The sequence below is a fragment of the Solea solea genome, chromosome 2 (genome assembly GCF_958295425.1).
Source record: "Solea solea chromosome 2, fSolSol10.1, whole genome shotgun sequence".
NCBI lineage: Eukaryota > Metazoa > Chordata > Actinopteri > Pleuronectiformes > Soleidae > Solea > Solea solea.
This window is the reverse complement of record NC_081135.1, coordinates 12,083,581-12,100,105: the sequence shown is the minus strand read 5'-3', so window position 1 is coordinate 12,100,105 and position 16,525 is coordinate 12,083,581. Positions and strand designations below refer to the sequence as shown.

The following is a 16,525-nucleotide window of genomic DNA, read 5'->3' as shown; positions in this document are numbered from 1 at the left end:
AACATAAATCAAACCTGGATACATTTTGGAACAGGATTCCATGGTTTAGAAATGTGGAGCAACCTTTGACGAGGAGACTAATCACTCTGTGTTAATGGACCCGACCAACACTTGAGCAAGGCCAATGATGAAACTCCATTTTCCTCCAGTGGGAGTTTCAGTTGTAAAAGAATGCAGAGGGCGAGAGAAACTCAGAGACAGTCTTATCACGTTCCACCTCATATAACCACATTTCTGTCGACATATCTTTGGCTGCTCCACACAAACCGTAGCATCATAATCCTCAATAATCCACACCAAGAGGGTGTGGGAGGATGGATGTGACAGCTTGGACTGTACCTGTGTCTGTGGATAGGAGAGATAAGAGCTTTTTGAGCACAGAACAGCAACACAGGAGTGTTTCTGTATAATTTGCCAGCCATGCATCAATGGGAAGAATGTAGCTGAGAACAGGTTTTATGTCCCAGTGACCTGAGGAACTTTAGAAAAGCACTGGGACACAGATGGGATGACGTCACACTTGTTTCAGCCTCATTACTTCAGTGTCTTTTACTTTAGTCACAAGGAAACACTTTCCATATGATTTACAGTATGATTAATTAACATGTATGTGTTCTTGTATTTGTCACCTCTTGTCAGGCCTATCCTCATGGAGACCAAAACCTGGTCCTAAAGAGGCAGAACCTAATTTCTGAGGAGCTGGTTAGGTTAGATTTGAATTATAGTTAGGTTAGGGGTTAGGCACTATGATTAAGGTTAGGGATAAGACTTTGTTTTCTGTGAGTGTGTCTGTGTAGACAATGTATACACTACATTCACAGTTGATGCTATTCACACTTTGGTTATCGCATGTGGTTATTTAATTACTCTTATCGGTCTATCATTTCAAACCAGTCTGTCAATTCGCGTGTGACTACTGGCATATTTTCTCTTTTTTGGACCATTCTCTAGAGATGTGGTGCATGAAAATCAATCAATCTATCTATCTATCTATCTATCTATCTCAACTGGAGTTCATGTAGACAAAAGTGAAAGTATATAACTGTAATAGTTTTTTAGTTTTGTATAAAATCACTACTACTACTTCTACTCATAATAATCATAATAAACATAATTGTGATCGTTAAAAACAGAGTGAGACTTTCACGGTTTTTTGAAGCGGAACGTTTAAGGGAAACAAGAGTGCGTCGGACTGCTTTCAGCGCTGCACGCAACATGGCAGACAGTGGTGGCTTTTACTTTTAGTTGCAACCAAACTAAGCTTATTAATTAACTCAATTCATCATAAAATGTCTAGAACAGCGGGATTGCGGTGAGTCATGAAGTAAAGTAGCTTTTCGAGCAACTGTCGTCCATTTTAGACACGTATTATCCGTGTAACGCTGATGTTTTTGCGACCAGGCGACCGGAGTTAACAGTAAAAATCTCATGTACAATTACAGCTGCAGCCGAGTGGTTTGGATGTGGGCTCTCTTACCTAAAAATAACGGTGCATCTCTGTCTGTCCCTGTAGGAAGCTCTGAAACCAGCAGGGAAATGTTTTGTCTCCGCCTACGATTATGGCTTCAGCCTGCCTCACAGGTTTGGGCTGCTTCTCGGCAGAACGTCCACAAACTGGCATCTCTTCAGAAAGCCACAATGATGCCTCCAAAGAAACTCCAAGGCTTATTGTACCCCTTCACTGATCTGGAGGCTTACCTGGACAGGTACTTTAGTTTTATGTCTATATCACTGTACATCTCCAGCATTAAAACCCATCACTAGTTTTAATAGCCTATAGCTACCTGCTTAGATGACTGTAATACCTTATTCACCCGCGAAAACACAGTTAAGCAGATTCAAATTATTCAAAATTCAGCAGCTAGACAGACCGCTGACCAAGACAAACCACATTCCCATGTAACATTAACTGTGTGCTCTTTTCATTGACTTCCAGACTCTTTTAGGATACATTTCAAAATACTTTGACTCACTTACAAGTGATACAATTAATAAGTGATAGACATTATACTTCTGTTGTGTATCTTCTTACGACATGAGTGTTTTTATGTACATGCACATATGTGTGTTTTCATGCATGGATTTTTTTACACAGATTTTATTTGTTTAATTTTCAACTTGGATAACACTATTATAAGTATATTATTATTAGTGGTATTCATTTTTAAACCTTTTTGTGCATCTAGTTATTCCCCATATTTTTTGTCAGTTTTAATATTAAGGCTGGTGTTGGACTGCTTCTATTTTTACATACAGGATACAAGATTGTTTTTATTATTATTTTTTTAGGTCTGTGGACACGACGCAGTTCCAGCTCTTTCATCCCAGTGTGGAGGACATGGTCCAATCTGAAAAGCTCTTCTCCTCTTCACCTTCTCATAAGATTGATTACCACATCTCTGCAGAGAGGATGGACCATGTACCTGTGCTGCAACAGCCAGAGGTCAGTGAACAGATATTAACAGTTTATCTTATGTTACAAATACTGTGATTATGTTCAAAGGTTAATTAAATTGAAATGCACATGTATATGTGTTTCCATCCAATGCAATAAAGTAAATATTGGGAGTTCACTGAGATAAGTGCAGTAAGTAATGTGTCACCACAGAAGGTTGACAAGACTTATAAAAATTGCCAGCAGCTGTTGAAATATGGAAAATGTGTTTCATTGCTGCTTCAATTCATTACTGTAGTAATATTTGCTTCTTGCACTAAATTGATAAATGTTGTGGTTTCCTCAACAGTCAACTCATTCCTCCTTTCACTCACTGTATCCACTATTCTCTCCATTTTTGTAGTGCAGGGAAATGCGGAATTAGGAAGCGCATTTCACATTTTTCTTATGTAATCAATAGAGCGTAAGATATAAATTCTTATTCTTAATGTAGAGGAAGAATTTTTTATAGGCTATATTCAATTATTTTCCATTTTTACACCATATTTGTTCCTGCAATTAAATGGGTTGAACAAATTGGAATTCTATGTGCATTGTATACGTTTTCTTATTGATTTCCTGTTCTCCTTTGAACAGCAGACTTGCTATTACAGGACAGCGTGACTTATAGTTTAAAATATGAAATCAAAGCAAATGAAACAAGAGAAAGCACTCAGAGAGCACAAACCTCCACCAAGTCTGCTCAATTTATCACAGCATCAGTACACTGAACACTGAATATAAATCCGGATCACCACCAAAATCAGTTACCTTTCTATGACCTACCCCAGATAATGCCATCCAAATGAGTCCTTTACTTTTTGAATTATGCTGCTCACAGACAGACAAACGCTGCCAAAAACAGAACCTCCTTGTCAGAGGTGATAAGGGAATGTGTCTGTGCCAGTGTTTAGCATATAGAGGTTGTTTACATTGCCCTTTCTACATCCCAAAATGCAGACGCAGTGTCTGTGAAAAATGTAGTGTAAAGTCTTTTTACCCTCCTGGAGCCACATCAATAATTGAGTGTGAGCTGACACCTGATAATAAATGAGCAGATTTATGGCTGTACAGTGTGGGGTGTTCACTGGAGGGAACCATTGTGTTGATAGGAACGACGGGGTCTCTTTGGCATGCCGACTTAGTCACCATTCTGTCCCTCTGCTCCATCACACGATGATGAATTTGTAGCTCATTGGCAGCACCAACCGCCATCCATCTGTCTTGTGTCAGAGAGATGGATGAGACCGGACGTGGCCATCGTCGGCACTGCAGCGGAAAAACCACAGCTGCCAATTGCAGCGGCCACTGACAGTCAGAGTAGGTGTGCTGCTTAAAATCTTATTATAATTATTATGATTGTTATTATTATTATTAATAATAACCATAATAATAATAACAATGATGATGATAAGAAACAAAATATATGTGATTAAAACCTCTTCTCTGAAGCTAACGCTGTCCAATGCCTGATTTTGAGAAATGCCAAGAAGTGGGCTCTGGCGTTTATAAATGGGGGAGGAGACTAGGATAACAAGGGCTTGTATCAGTGAGCCGATATGATATCGGTAATGGTCTGATCCACGGATTGGTCAAAATCCGTGGATCGGATCGAAAAATAATAATAATTTAAAATCCGATACAATACAAAAATCCTGTATATTGCAGGCAGACTGTAAAGAAGGTAAATCAAAATCAGCAACTGCATTTTCCCTTGTAAGGAAAGCTCACAGTTGCACGAAGCAGTCAGGAAGAGAACAGTGCCCCCCTCCATGTCTGAAGCCACAGCTATCTGCCAGAAAATAGTGGATTTATCCCACCAAGTAGCTGCCCCAAGTGAAGGAGATTTAAGTATCTGCAGGACTTGTTTACAAATGAAGGGAGGATGGAGTGGAGTCGTTGATGGACAGGTGGATCAATGCTACATTAGCGGTGAAGCGGGCAATGTACCAGAGTGTTGTGGTGTAGAGAGAGAGCTAAACTGGAAGGCAAAGCTTTTCATTTACAGATTTATCTATGTTCTTACTTGGAATGAGCGTGATTATTCAATTATTTGCTTGAATATAAAAAATCACCTTTGTAAATTGAATATCAGCACAATATTACAGAATACAGCAATGTTGAGTGAAATAATTTGTGTGTATTTCCAGGTTTGCTTTATTGGCAGAAGCAATGTGGGGAAGTCGTCTCTCATCAGAGCTCTGTTTGCCCTGACTCCTGAGGTTGAAGTCAGAGTCTCTAAAACTCCAGTGAGTACCCGTAACCCACAGTGAGTGTGCAAAAATATGGAGACATTGTTCGGCAAAGCATGTTAGACCATTTAACAAAAAATGGAATCAGAATCGTAAAAATTACAGGAATATTTATTTTAGAATATATTTTTTTTAAATTGTATTAGTAGTATTAGCTTTTCTCCCATTATTTTAAATGCATTTAATGGTCATCATTACCCAGGGTTCAAAGTTTCTTCTTGTTTTTCCACATTATTCAGTAACTTGTTTGCTTGTTAGTTATTAAACGTTAATATTTATATCCAAATTGTTGCAGCAAATAAATCAGTCTGGTTTTTTTTGTTTTTGTTTTTTTTAAGAAAACCTGTAAGCCAAGTCTCCTCGTGTTTCTCCATTATGCATTTTCTTCTCAGGGTCACACAAAGAAGATGAACTTCTTCAGAGTGGGCAAAGCTTTCACCGTGGTGGACATGCCAGGCTACGGACACAGAGCACCTAAAGACTTTGTGGATATGGTGGAGCCGTACCTTTACACCAGGAAAAAGTGAGATATTGTCTTTGGAAAGCAACATTTTCACAGCAATGTGTGTTTACAGAGTCACACAGTGTAGTCGCAGGACAAACAGAGAAGATAAATAGTCTTCAAACGTGCATGACTGAGATGTCTGAGAAGCCAAAGCACAGCTGTCACTGACCATCCGTCTTGTTATGAATACAGAAAGTTTCCTGTCATGCGAGTCAGACATAAACTATGCTGCAGGAGTTGTTAAAGACCATGAAGGAACTTCCTCAGCCCCTGAGAGGTGAACGGGCCAAAAACAATAGTTTGATGGATCATCTTGTTAACATATTAATGGCTATAGTTTTCACCATCAGTTGAAAATTGTTAAGAGGCTGCAAAGACAAACTAATCACTAATGTTGTCATACATGACCAAAAATGTGTTCTTCCCAGGATGAGCGGGTTTGTTCCATCTGTCAGTGGATTTTAACATCTTGAAAACATCAGATCAAATCTTCAGCTAATTGTTATTTGGAGAAACTGACCTCCTATTTCAAATCTGAACGGTGACTTCCTCCTTTACTGGAAAAGTTATCCAAATTTAATGCTAGGGTCTAGCCTGGCTAACAACAGACTGCATTCTGAGTCTGGAAAGGGTGTCGTCACATCCCACCTCCAAGAGGCATGACCAACAGATGTAGATGAGAATGCCTCTGTATGCAATTGGATAGACCTATAACAAATCAGACCAATGATCTGGATGACATTTGCAAAGTGACTGAAAATGTGTCAACAGACATACTTTTTGTAGTATGCTCCGTGGAGCAAGTAATTTTTTAAATTTAATTTTTAGATACTTTATTAATCCCCTTAGGGAAATTATTCTCTGCATTTTGACCCATCCTAGAATTAGGAGCAGTGGGCTGCCACACTGAGTAGCGCCCGGGGAGCAACGGGGGTTGGGTACCTTGCTCAGGGGTACCCCAGCCCTTTCGGCCTGGTGGGGACCTGAACCGGTGACCTTCTGGTTACAAGCCAAGTTCCCTTTCCACTTGGCCACAGGCTGCCCAGTAACTTAAAATGGAAGCAACAGCCAACTCCAAAGAAATCTGCTCTTTAGTGGCCATGTTGGATGTATACAAAAGCTAGATGTCGCTTCACTGACGTCCCCATGTAAAGCCCGCCTGTTAATGCGCCCAGGTCAATGCTACAATGCTACTGCAACTGAATAGAAAAGAAGAATAGAACAGCCTTTATTTGTCATTATGCAGGTAAAACACAACAAAATTGGGGAGGCTTCTCCGTAATGTGATGTTGTCCTCCATGTCTGAAACAATGTCATGATGTTAGGACATCAGTGACGACTGTAAAATCCCAATGCTGATTGGTTATAGTGGCAGCGCTTCACACAATTTGTGTCTGACATGCATGACTCAACCTTGCCTTGTCTAAATATGTAATTTGGCTACCGATTTGTGTGAACTCATAGTAACTGTTGTGCTTGTGTTTGTCTTTCCTGGGCCACCATACACTGTTTTTCTGTCAGTTTGGCAAAGCATTCAATCTGATGTAATTTAATTTTCATCAGCAAGATGAAACCAATCACATTTAGCAAAGATACATATGGAGTTATGTCGAAAAATGTAAACGATAGAATGTGTCCCTGACTGTATCACTGTATAAAAGCTTGTTCATCAGTTTTTTTACGTCCCTGCAAGCACCTGAAGGCAACACGGTATAAGGTGATTAATGGGTGTGAGAGGTGCTGCACCAGAGCACAGTGCCATGATGTGCTACTGTTCACAGTGTTCACCTCCTAAATCACTGGCTAATGACAACCAGCTGCTTCAGTGACCTCACACGACACTACACACATCAGACTGGTGCTGTATTCTGTTGTTTAAACTGGACATGACAGTTGATAACAGTCGTTATTGCACTTTAGAGGTCATTTGTCTCGTACAGTGACTTTAAACAAGTTGAACTAAACACGATACAGAATATGTATCCCGTTTTTTTTCTTTTGGTTTAATGTCCCAGTAAAGATCTGTGTGGTCCCTCCCTTCCCCACTCCTGGCCAAGCCGTGGAGCCGCGTCCATGCCAACCACCCACTGAGAACACACGTCTTTGTTAGCGAGTATGCTGACATCTCCAATAGCAAGCTAACCAGCAACAGACATTGTTCGTAAAAAAAAACGCCTTTACAGCAATAGCAAACATCAAGAAAATGCAAATACACATAAATGCATAGATACATAGGCTAACAGACAGTAGTGGGAGTGGAGACAGCCGCCAATCTCCCTGTTAAGATAGTTATTTAACCATCACAATGACTCCCCCAAAGCTGTTCAATGATGGTAAAATCCTGCATAGTTCTGCTTTAAGCTGATTTCTCTGACAGAATCTGTGTTCTCTTTCAGCCTCGTGAGGACATTCCTGTTGGTTGATGGCAGTGTTGGTGTTCAGAAGGCTGACCTCATAGCTCTGGAGATGTGTGAGGACATCAAACATCCGTATGTGGTGAGAGACGCCCACATTTTCTTTATAAAAAGTGATTTCCACTTTGTCGCAGCCACATACGGTACCAACCGTGAAGTTGCCTCCAAGGATTTAAGATTAATGTGATTAATGTGATTAGCCTTACCTCCCTAGTGTTTTTGCTTTATCGCTTTATCTCAAATGTCCAGGCTGCGTCCTCAAGTGTGGATTTGTGAAATTGTTTGCGCGCCAGCAGCAGTGGGGGTGGTGTTAATGCAACAGCTTTGTCCACCACCATAAAAACCTAAAGAAGAAGAAGCGTTTTTTATTTTATTTTTTAGTTTTTTTTCTCCCTTTAACCGACACGACACGAACAAAAACTTACTAAGTCATTCAACTCATTCTGTATGTTATATAAACAGGTAGAGCTGAAACGATTAATCGGTGAATCGATTATTAATCGATTACTAAATTAATCGACAACTATTTTGATAATCGGTTTGAAGCTTTTTTCATGATTAAAACAAGATTTCTGATTGTTTAAGCTTCTTTAATATGAATATTTTCTTCATTTCTTTGCTCTGGATACCAAATGAATCATTAAAAGTCAATCATTTTGGTTTGTGGACAAAACAAGACATTTGAGAACATCATCATTTCCAGGTTTGACGAACACCGATCAACATTTTTTAGGGTTTTCTGATATTTTATGGACCAAACGATTCATGGATTAATCGAGAAAATAATCGACAGATTAATCGATTATGAAAATAATCGTTAGTTGCAGCTCTATAAACAGGCTTTAGTTCTGAAGAATCTACATTTGTGGATTATGAAGTTGCAAGAAGAAGCAGCTTGACCACATTTATTTGACCTGGTCAAACCTGTGTTTGTTCTACTACTAAAAAGAATCACCGAACTTACTAATGACTTAAATTGAAATATATCTAATGATGTTTTGGCTTATTAAGTGTTAAAGCAGCATGATTCAGGACTTTATCCCCTCAGTGTACAGCCTGCCTGAATTTATTAGGAGAAGAATAAGGGGAACTGGTGTGGGTAAGACCGTCTCCATCTCCTTCAGGTGTGCATCCGACAAGGCCACTGTCATGTCAGCCGACCTTAGAATAAGTCATTTGTTTTCAAATGGGAGCAGTTCATGTTGCCCTGCCATGTTCATGCAGTATGAGCATGGACAAATCAAACACTGCCTACTAAAGTTTATCATACACTTGGATGAGGAGTGTGAAGCAAAATGTTTCAGTTGGTTGCAATATGCGACTTTACCTCTAGGTGTCACTCAAAGCTACACACTGTGATGACATTGTCTTGGACTGTGGGAAAATAATTTTCCACCAATGTTTACTAATTTGACTTCTTATTGTCAGTTGTCAATTTGTCAAAACAAAACAAAATAATTTATATAAAATAATAATCCTGATAATACCTGCTTTATTTTGTTAACTTTGTAATGTTAAATGAAGGATATTTATGTGAGTTAGAAACAATGAGTTGTCTATGAATATGGTCAAATTCTGCTCAAACACAAATAATAAGGCTTACAATTAAAGAAGTGTTTTTTTTTTAACGGAAATGTTGTTCATCCTGTCACTGACAGTGAGTCACAGCTCACAGTACCTCTCAGCTTCTGTCTGTAGCTTTAGGGGAAAACAGCACAAAACTGCACCACCAACATCGACTGTGACTCACATATCACTCACTCACTCACTCACTCACTCGTCTTCTACCACTTTATCCTCCACATGAGGCTCACGGGGGGACAATGGTGCCAATCCCAGCTGGTAGAGCGAAGGGTGGGGTACACTCTGGACAGGTCACTCACATATCACTCAAATAAAATTAAATTTTTTTTTAGAAAATTGTTTGTACTATTCAAAACCAATAATACAAAATAAGAAAAATGGTAAAAAAAAATCGACTTAGACCAGCGTAATGCAGTACTCTTAATTGGCCAGGTGGTGTCAGTCTTGCTAACTAAGTCCACTTCCACAAACAGTTCAGTGAATCAGTACTGTGGAGTAAAATGAGGATTTGTAAACAAACATGTCCGTCTGTTGTCTTTGCCTTGATCGCTGAATGATTTAGTCTAATGGAACTTGTGTGACGTGCCAAACATTTATTTTCTGTACAGATGTTGGTGACCAAGATTGACAAGTGTGGACGAGGAACACTGCTGACAAACTTGATGAATCTTCAGGATGTGGTTAAAACACAGACCAGCAGCTGCTTCCCACAGCTATTTCTGCTCAGGTCATTGGTTCATGAAGAGGAAAAAAATTCATTGAAGATATTGATCGTTTATTATTGATTTTGTCAATAAATTCAGGAACAAAGGGCTGAAACCTGATTTTTTTTCTTTCTTTCTTGACTTAAATATAATAGACTAAAATGAGCCAATTACACAAAAGGTTTTTCCATCACTGACAGCTTCCTGAATGCCCATTTTTATGTTGTTTAATTTTCTAGCAACATGATCATATTGTTTAAATATTAACATAAATATTTTGGTCAAATTCGACTTTATTAATCAATGCAATGTGACACACATTTGTCATGCAGAGCAGAATGAAAGCATTTCCATCAGAAGATATGTTTTTACATAAAACATGATGACACTTGTAAAATAAATCTGCCCAAAAACACAATAGAATTAATAGAAGTTTAGCAACAGAGTCAGGAGGATTGTCTCTTTATTAGTCTTAACATCCTTAGAGAGTGAGCAGTGTTTAAAGCAACACAAACTTCAGGAAATAAAATATAAAAAATTGAGTGTTCTTGTTTCATAAATAAATGAGTAATCACTTTGTCTCTTTTATTTCAGCTCCCTCCAGTTTCGGGGAATCCACCTCCTGAGATGCTTCATTTGTCATCTCACAGGCAGCATCAGGTTAACGAACACTTGTCACACATGAGCAGAGGTCAGCTCAGTGTCACTGAATCAACTCGGATTCCTTCTCTGGTCAAAATTTGACTGCATTTTTAATGTATTTTATTACTCAGTGTGTTTAATAATGGCTGATGTGAAGGTGGAGGAAGTAAACAACTCTACTTGTCTTCATACGGCAACATAAGTGATGCTTTTATTTTGAAATAAAATGTAAAATCCACTCTTGATGGTTTGGCTTGTCGTTCTTTTATCTTTTAAAAGTCGTTTGAACATTAGTGTACATTCCTCCCTCCAGAATAGACAGATGACACCTAAACATTACATCTGGTCTTCTACAGTAGGAAGATTTGTTCCTCATGTTTGCTTAAATTTGGTAGCAGATTCCCAGAACATGAAAAACTAGTCTACTAAATATATGTTTTTATGACCCATTAATCCTTAAAAGTGAAGTTCTGACTCACCTCCCCATTCATTTAGATAGGAGATAACATGGACGCGTCTGAACCTGTATTCTCACGTTTGTTCTTGTGAACACTACGTCTCAGGAATTTGGGTACAACAAATAGATAATATAGGTAACCAAAGGTCAATGTCATGATGCTGAAACATATTTTTCATTTTTCTTCAAATCTTTGGATTTTCTTTTTATTAAAAAAAACAAAAAAAACAGTCCAATTTGATGACAGTGAAGTATCAGGTTTCATAAAAATGATACAATACATCTGTATCTGTATTTACAATTATAAAAATACCAAATCGGTCAGTCGGATATTTTTTATTTACCTAAATCAAAGTTAATTCCCTTTGATTTTAAAATCATTAGAACATTGAGCATGTCGGTAAAAGATATCAGTTTAATCCATGACATTATACCTATATTTACTATTAATCATTTATTTCCTATTTTTGTTTTTTCTTCAATAATAAACCATGTTTAATGAATTTAAATTTCAATGTTTAAATATCACACACATTTTTGACATGCATTAATATCAGAATAATTGTAACACCTGGATTACGCAACAATATATATATATATTTATAGAAATGGAGTGCATTGGTTAAATGCATTAAATAGGATATAAGCATTAGTTATACACACTATATTAAATGTAACAAAATTAATGCTATGTTGTTGCTTTTTCCTCGATTACAATGTATTAATAGGATTATGCTGTTTTTTTTACTATTATTGACTGACCAGCTGTTCTACAAATAATAAAGTAGGTAACATGTGTCAAACATTTCAGACCCTTAACAAAAGGCTCATCTAATCACGTTGTAAACCTGCTCACTCTCATGCACCAAAGTCCATAGAGAAAATCAGTGTTTTTAGTTCACAATGACACAGGAGCTGCTGTTCAACTGCTGCCTCGTATGTTAAGTTTGTGTCACTGAGGTCAATCTGAATAAAGAATTCCCAAAACTGAAGTTAAAAAAAGAACACATTTGAACTCACTGATAAAGATAATAATGGATCAACATCTCCTGTGTGCTGTGTGCAGGAGAGTGAGTGGTTTGCAAAGTGACACAAACTTCACTTTCCTGTTGGAAAATGCTGTTGAACAGTGAGATAAAGCAGAAAACTATAAGAAAATATAACCTTTAGTTTGTGTAGATTTATTACATAAACATATTTTTCACTGGTGTTTGTGCTGGCAGCCATGTTTTCACTTAGTGCCTATCTGCATAACTACACATTATTTAAAAAACAAACAAACCCTGAACTATCCCTTTAATGTATAATTTTAGATGAGATTTTACTGGTCAATATTTTAATTTGAAGAACTATTTTACACTCTTTCACAGCATGAGTGGGCATGTCCTGTGTGTCCCCGCCTCTCTTCATGGTGCATTCAGGGTCCCTCTGAAAGTGAAACAAACATTACAAATGTTAAGACACACACACACACACACTCAGATGGTTGTGTGAACAAGTTGAGTCATGACTCACACCTGAATGTTACTTCTACTTACATGCTGCAAAGCATGGTGGGAGCTTGTGTGTCTCCATGGTTACACTCCTGCTGCTCTCAACTGCTTCTCTGCAGGTTATAAAAGTTGGGATTTTCCACAGGTGAGAATATCATCAACTCATGTTTATAAAATATACAAACATATCATAAAATATGAATTACCATGTGTTAGTGGAGCTGTCTCTCCTCTACTCTCTCATCATTCAGCCTGGTCCCCCATGTTTGTTTACAATCTGACAAACAAAACAAACATATGAAATGAACAAATGTCTATTAGTACCAACCAGTTGCGAGCAAGTGATTTGATTGGACGAGAGGAATTCTATGCGAGGATGGTTACTGACGGGGGCCCAAGGGCTCAGAGGGTCTTTAAACCCAAGCCTCTGTGCTGCTATCCTGATATTTTCGCTACTACATTACTCTTTGTGATATTTTAATTTTTAATGGGGCCAGTTTGTTATTTACCCCTTATATCTAAAAGGGGCTACTCACCAAAATAACACTGGTTATTGTGTGATGCCTTTATAGGGCCCCTTAGGCTATGTTATGAATCTGTCATGCGTCATGAACACATGAAATATAACCTAAACCAACTGTGTCGCTTTAATTAGAATGATTTGACTCACTTCAACTCCTTGATCATCTGTGGTGAGGAGATGTGTTTTCTCTACTTGGACCTGACTCACTGATTTCTGATCTCACCTAAAGGAAACACGACACAACCAAAACAACACAACAACAACACAACAAGCTCCAGGATTAGGGGCCCGTTTCAGAAAGCAGGTTCAACAAACTCTGAGTTAAAACCTTAATTTCAGGTTGACCAACTCTGAGCTGTCAAACTATGAGTTTTAGTTCAGCATTAGTTCAATCAACTCTGAGTATATTCACTCTGAGTTAAGGGTGTGTGCTAGGAATGAAAAAAGCCATCATCAGTGGAGCTCTGATACTGCGATCCACCATGGCAACGGGTAAACAAAGACCACAGCCCCCATTTAAATCCAGTTGAGCAGAAATATTAACGCATGCCAATGACCATGACATTTATTTTCAAAAACAGGAGTGAAGAGAAGAGTCAATAAATGAACACTATCACAATTTATACAGTGTAATCCACTCATTCATCATTTAACAGACTTTAATTTCATTAATGGATGATAAAATGCTGCAGTCCTACCATTATGTTACATGTGATATTTATTCAGTTGTAACCTGACGGGGACAAATGCATGAGACCCAAACTGAAGATGAGAATATGGATCAAACTGATAAAACATAGTTTACTTATGGACCAATAATAATAAAGTCCAACTTAAGTGTCAATGTTTAAACGGACTCACTTTTTTGATTTTACATTAAAACATTTTGCTCAACGCTATTTCACGACTATATTTTGACGTGTAAATATAAACGCTGTCACTGAAATGCTGTCAAACATTAAGACTTCGTCTACAGCTACATTCAAAAAGTCACTTCTAAACTACATTGAAGTTAAAGTGTTTCCAGATGCATCAGAAATATTCACATCAGCTATAATGTCCATCATGATGTGATCTATGATAGGAACATTTCACAACCTGACACATGATGTCTACAGTACCAGGGAGTGTCTACAGTGATTATTAGCCTACAGTAACACAGTAAAACAATCTGACAGGCTGACCCACAAGTCAGCGGGGCTATTTACCCATAGTTGTGACAGTGGTTGATGAGCGTAAAGGCCATGTCCACATGGTGGAGGGCCAGTACACCTCGTCTCTGGGGCCCACTGCTGCTCCGAGATCCCCTGCAGTTTAGCCTGGGGTAATAAAGTACCCAGTTACCATGTGTGGCCACGAGGAGGCACTGCAGGAGTCTTGGTGGTGAAGAGGCTGTGTACTGGCATCGGAGAAGACTGACACGCTCATCTCCTCTTTCCAGCCCTGATAGAGGGAGGAGCCAGCAGCAGTAGCTTTACGCAAAGAGTTGCCGAAAGCAGCAGCAACTACAAGCACTACACTACTACACTATGAGCCTCACACACACACCCTGTGTGTACACACACCCACACACAACGCGCAATACCACACGTCGCAAAAGGTTACTGCACGTGACATCATGTCACGGCACGTCATAAAATGCATACAAAGGTGCATATCGCGTTATAGCACGTCGCAAAGTATAAAATCCGACGAACGGACAGCAGAAAGCCTCCACATCTTCTGCTGCCGACTAAAAACACATCTCTTACGACTCTACCTCAACTAAGACAATGACGACGACAAAAAAAAAAAACTTGAAGCACTTACTTACTTCTAGCGCTTGTTTGTACCCAAATGTTGGAAAACACTTATTGTAAGTCGCTTTGGATAAAAGCGGCTGCTAAATGACATATAATGTAATGTAATGTAATGTAATAACAGCGCTACATAAACATTACAATACAACACAGCATGTCAATGCACGTCACAAAATGCTACGCCGCTACATATTGTGATTAGCACATCACAAAGCATTACAGTGCTACATATCGCAATATAGCACTACTGTAGGTACTTAATGACTTAATGACACAATAGAACATTGTGGGACCACCTACATATTGCAATGCAACACTTTGCAACACATAAGCTGTACAAACACAATACAACACTACATCACATCATGATAAAGCATAACACAAAACAAAACTCGATTTAAATTTTCATGATAAAGTACGTGAAAAAATATAAATATAACATCGCAAAAGTTTACACGGTGACACTTTTTTTTTTGTTTTTTTGTTTTTTCTGGGGGGGGGGGGGGTTCACAAGACAGAAAGATCAAAATTGATCAATAAAAGACGAAAGTGTCAAGGATACTGGTGGAGCGTTTCCTGTGAGGTCTTGGAGGTCCATCAGGTCTCTTGGGAACTGGCTTTGCTCTCTGACTGTTCCTCTCTCTAAGAAGAGCCCGCAAGTTCTTCACCCACTTTGGTTCTGGACCAGTGCAGAACTGTCGAGGCCTGGAGACTGCAGCACCTTTCTGAGGAAGAGAAGAAGGAAAAGGAGGAGGAGCAGAAGGAAGAGAAAGAGGGCGTAGAGGAGGAGGAAGAGGTGAAGGAGGTGAAGAAGGTGGAGAAGCAGAAAGAGGAGAAGGAGGGAGAGGAGAAAGGAGAGGAGGAAGAGAGGAAATATGAGAGAGAAATGACAGAGGTGAGAGAGGAGGAGAAAGTGGAAGAGAAAGAAGGGAGATGGGAGAAAGAGGAGGAGAAGGCGAAGGAGAAGCAGGGGGAGAAAGAGAAAGAGGAGGTAAAGGAGGACGCAGAGGTGAAAAATGAGAGCGAGGAGAACGAGGTGGAGGAGCAGAAACAGGAGGAGAAGGGGGAAGATGAGGAAGAAGAGAAAGAGGTGTAAAAAAAGAAGGAGCAGAAAGAGGAGGAGAAGGAGGGAGAGGAGGAAGAGAGGAAATATGAGAGAGAGAAGACAGAGGTGAGAGAGATGGAGAAAGAGGAGAAAGTGGAAGAGACATAAGGGAGATGGGAGAAAGAGGAGGAGAAGGAGAAGCAAGGGGAGGAAGAAAAAGGGGAGGTTGAGGAGGACGGAGAGGTGGAAAATGAGACAGAGGAGAAAGAGGTGAAGGAGTAGAAATAGGAGGAGAAGGGGGGAAATGAGGAGGAGAAGGAGAAAGTCTTTGCACAATGTGCCCTCCGCACATTGTGCAAAGGCTGACGGGAGGTTTTGACCGCGGCTGTTGTCTGATGATGATCTTGGTTGGATCATCACAGTCGACCAGAGACCAGAAGGAAGAACCAGAAGAACAGAAGAAACAGGAGCAGGAGGGAGAGGGAGAGGATGGTCCAGAGAGGGAAGAGCTGGGGGAGGAGCAATGAGATGAGGAGGAGGAAGTGGAAGAGGGAGCGGTTAGGGTGGAGCAAGGAGGTGTGCAAGGTGTGCATGACCTGGATAGAGAGCCTGATGAGGAGCTGCTGGAGGTGGATGGTACCCTCCGGAGAAGCAGCCTTGGCATGGCAGCATC

At 39.4% G+C, this 16,525-nt stretch overlaps 1 protein-coding gene and 1 long non-coding RNA gene across 3 annotated transcripts; one reads left to right on the top strand and one right to left on the bottom strand.

Annotated features, from left to right (window-relative positions):
- Positions 1-1,210: 1,210 nt before the first annotated feature.
- gtpbp8 (GTP binding protein 8 (putative)) lies at positions 1,211-10,773 on the top strand. Its single transcript, XM_058654738.1, has 8 exons — positions 1,211-1,312; positions 1,514-1,706; positions 2,290-2,443; positions 4,585-4,683; positions 5,079-5,209; positions 7,588-7,687; positions 9,798-9,916; positions 10,488-10,773. The coding sequence occupies exons 2-8, from the start codon at positions 1,537-1,539 to the stop codon at positions 10,576-10,578; spliced, it is 864 nt and encodes a 287-aa protein (XP_058510721.1). The 5' UTR covers positions 1,211-1,312; positions 1,514-1,536; the 3' UTR covers positions 10,579-10,773.
- Positions 10,774-12,172: 1,399 nt separating this feature from the next.
- On the bottom strand, positions 12,173-14,561 carry LOC131455370 (uncharacterized). Of its 2 annotated transcripts, XR_009239796.1 has the most exons (4): positions 13,156-14,561; positions 12,692-12,762; positions 12,531-12,598; positions 12,173-12,420 (listed from the first exon to the last, which is right to left on the bottom strand). It is a non-coding gene; the product is annotated as an uncharacterized LOC131455370 (long non-coding RNA). The 2 variants fall into 2 exon arrangements; XR_009239795.1 differs by having other exon boundaries at positions 12,692-14,561.
- Positions 14,562-16,525: the final 1,964 nt, after the last annotated feature.

Bases quoted from the DNA above. Each gene is read 5' to 3' on its own strand.
- gtpbp8 (XM_058654738.1), top strand. From the start codon at position 1,537: ATGTTTTGTCTCCGCCTACGATTATGGCTTCAGCCTGCCTCACAGGTT. The intron at 5,210-7,587 runs GTGAGATATTGT...GTTCTCTTTCAG, and splicing joins TACCTTTACACCAGGAAAAA to CCTCGTGAGGACATTCCTGT. The intron at 7,688-9,797 runs GTGAGAGACGCC...TTTTCTGTACAG, and splicing joins ACATCAAACATCCGTATGTG to ATGTTGGTGACCAAGATTGA.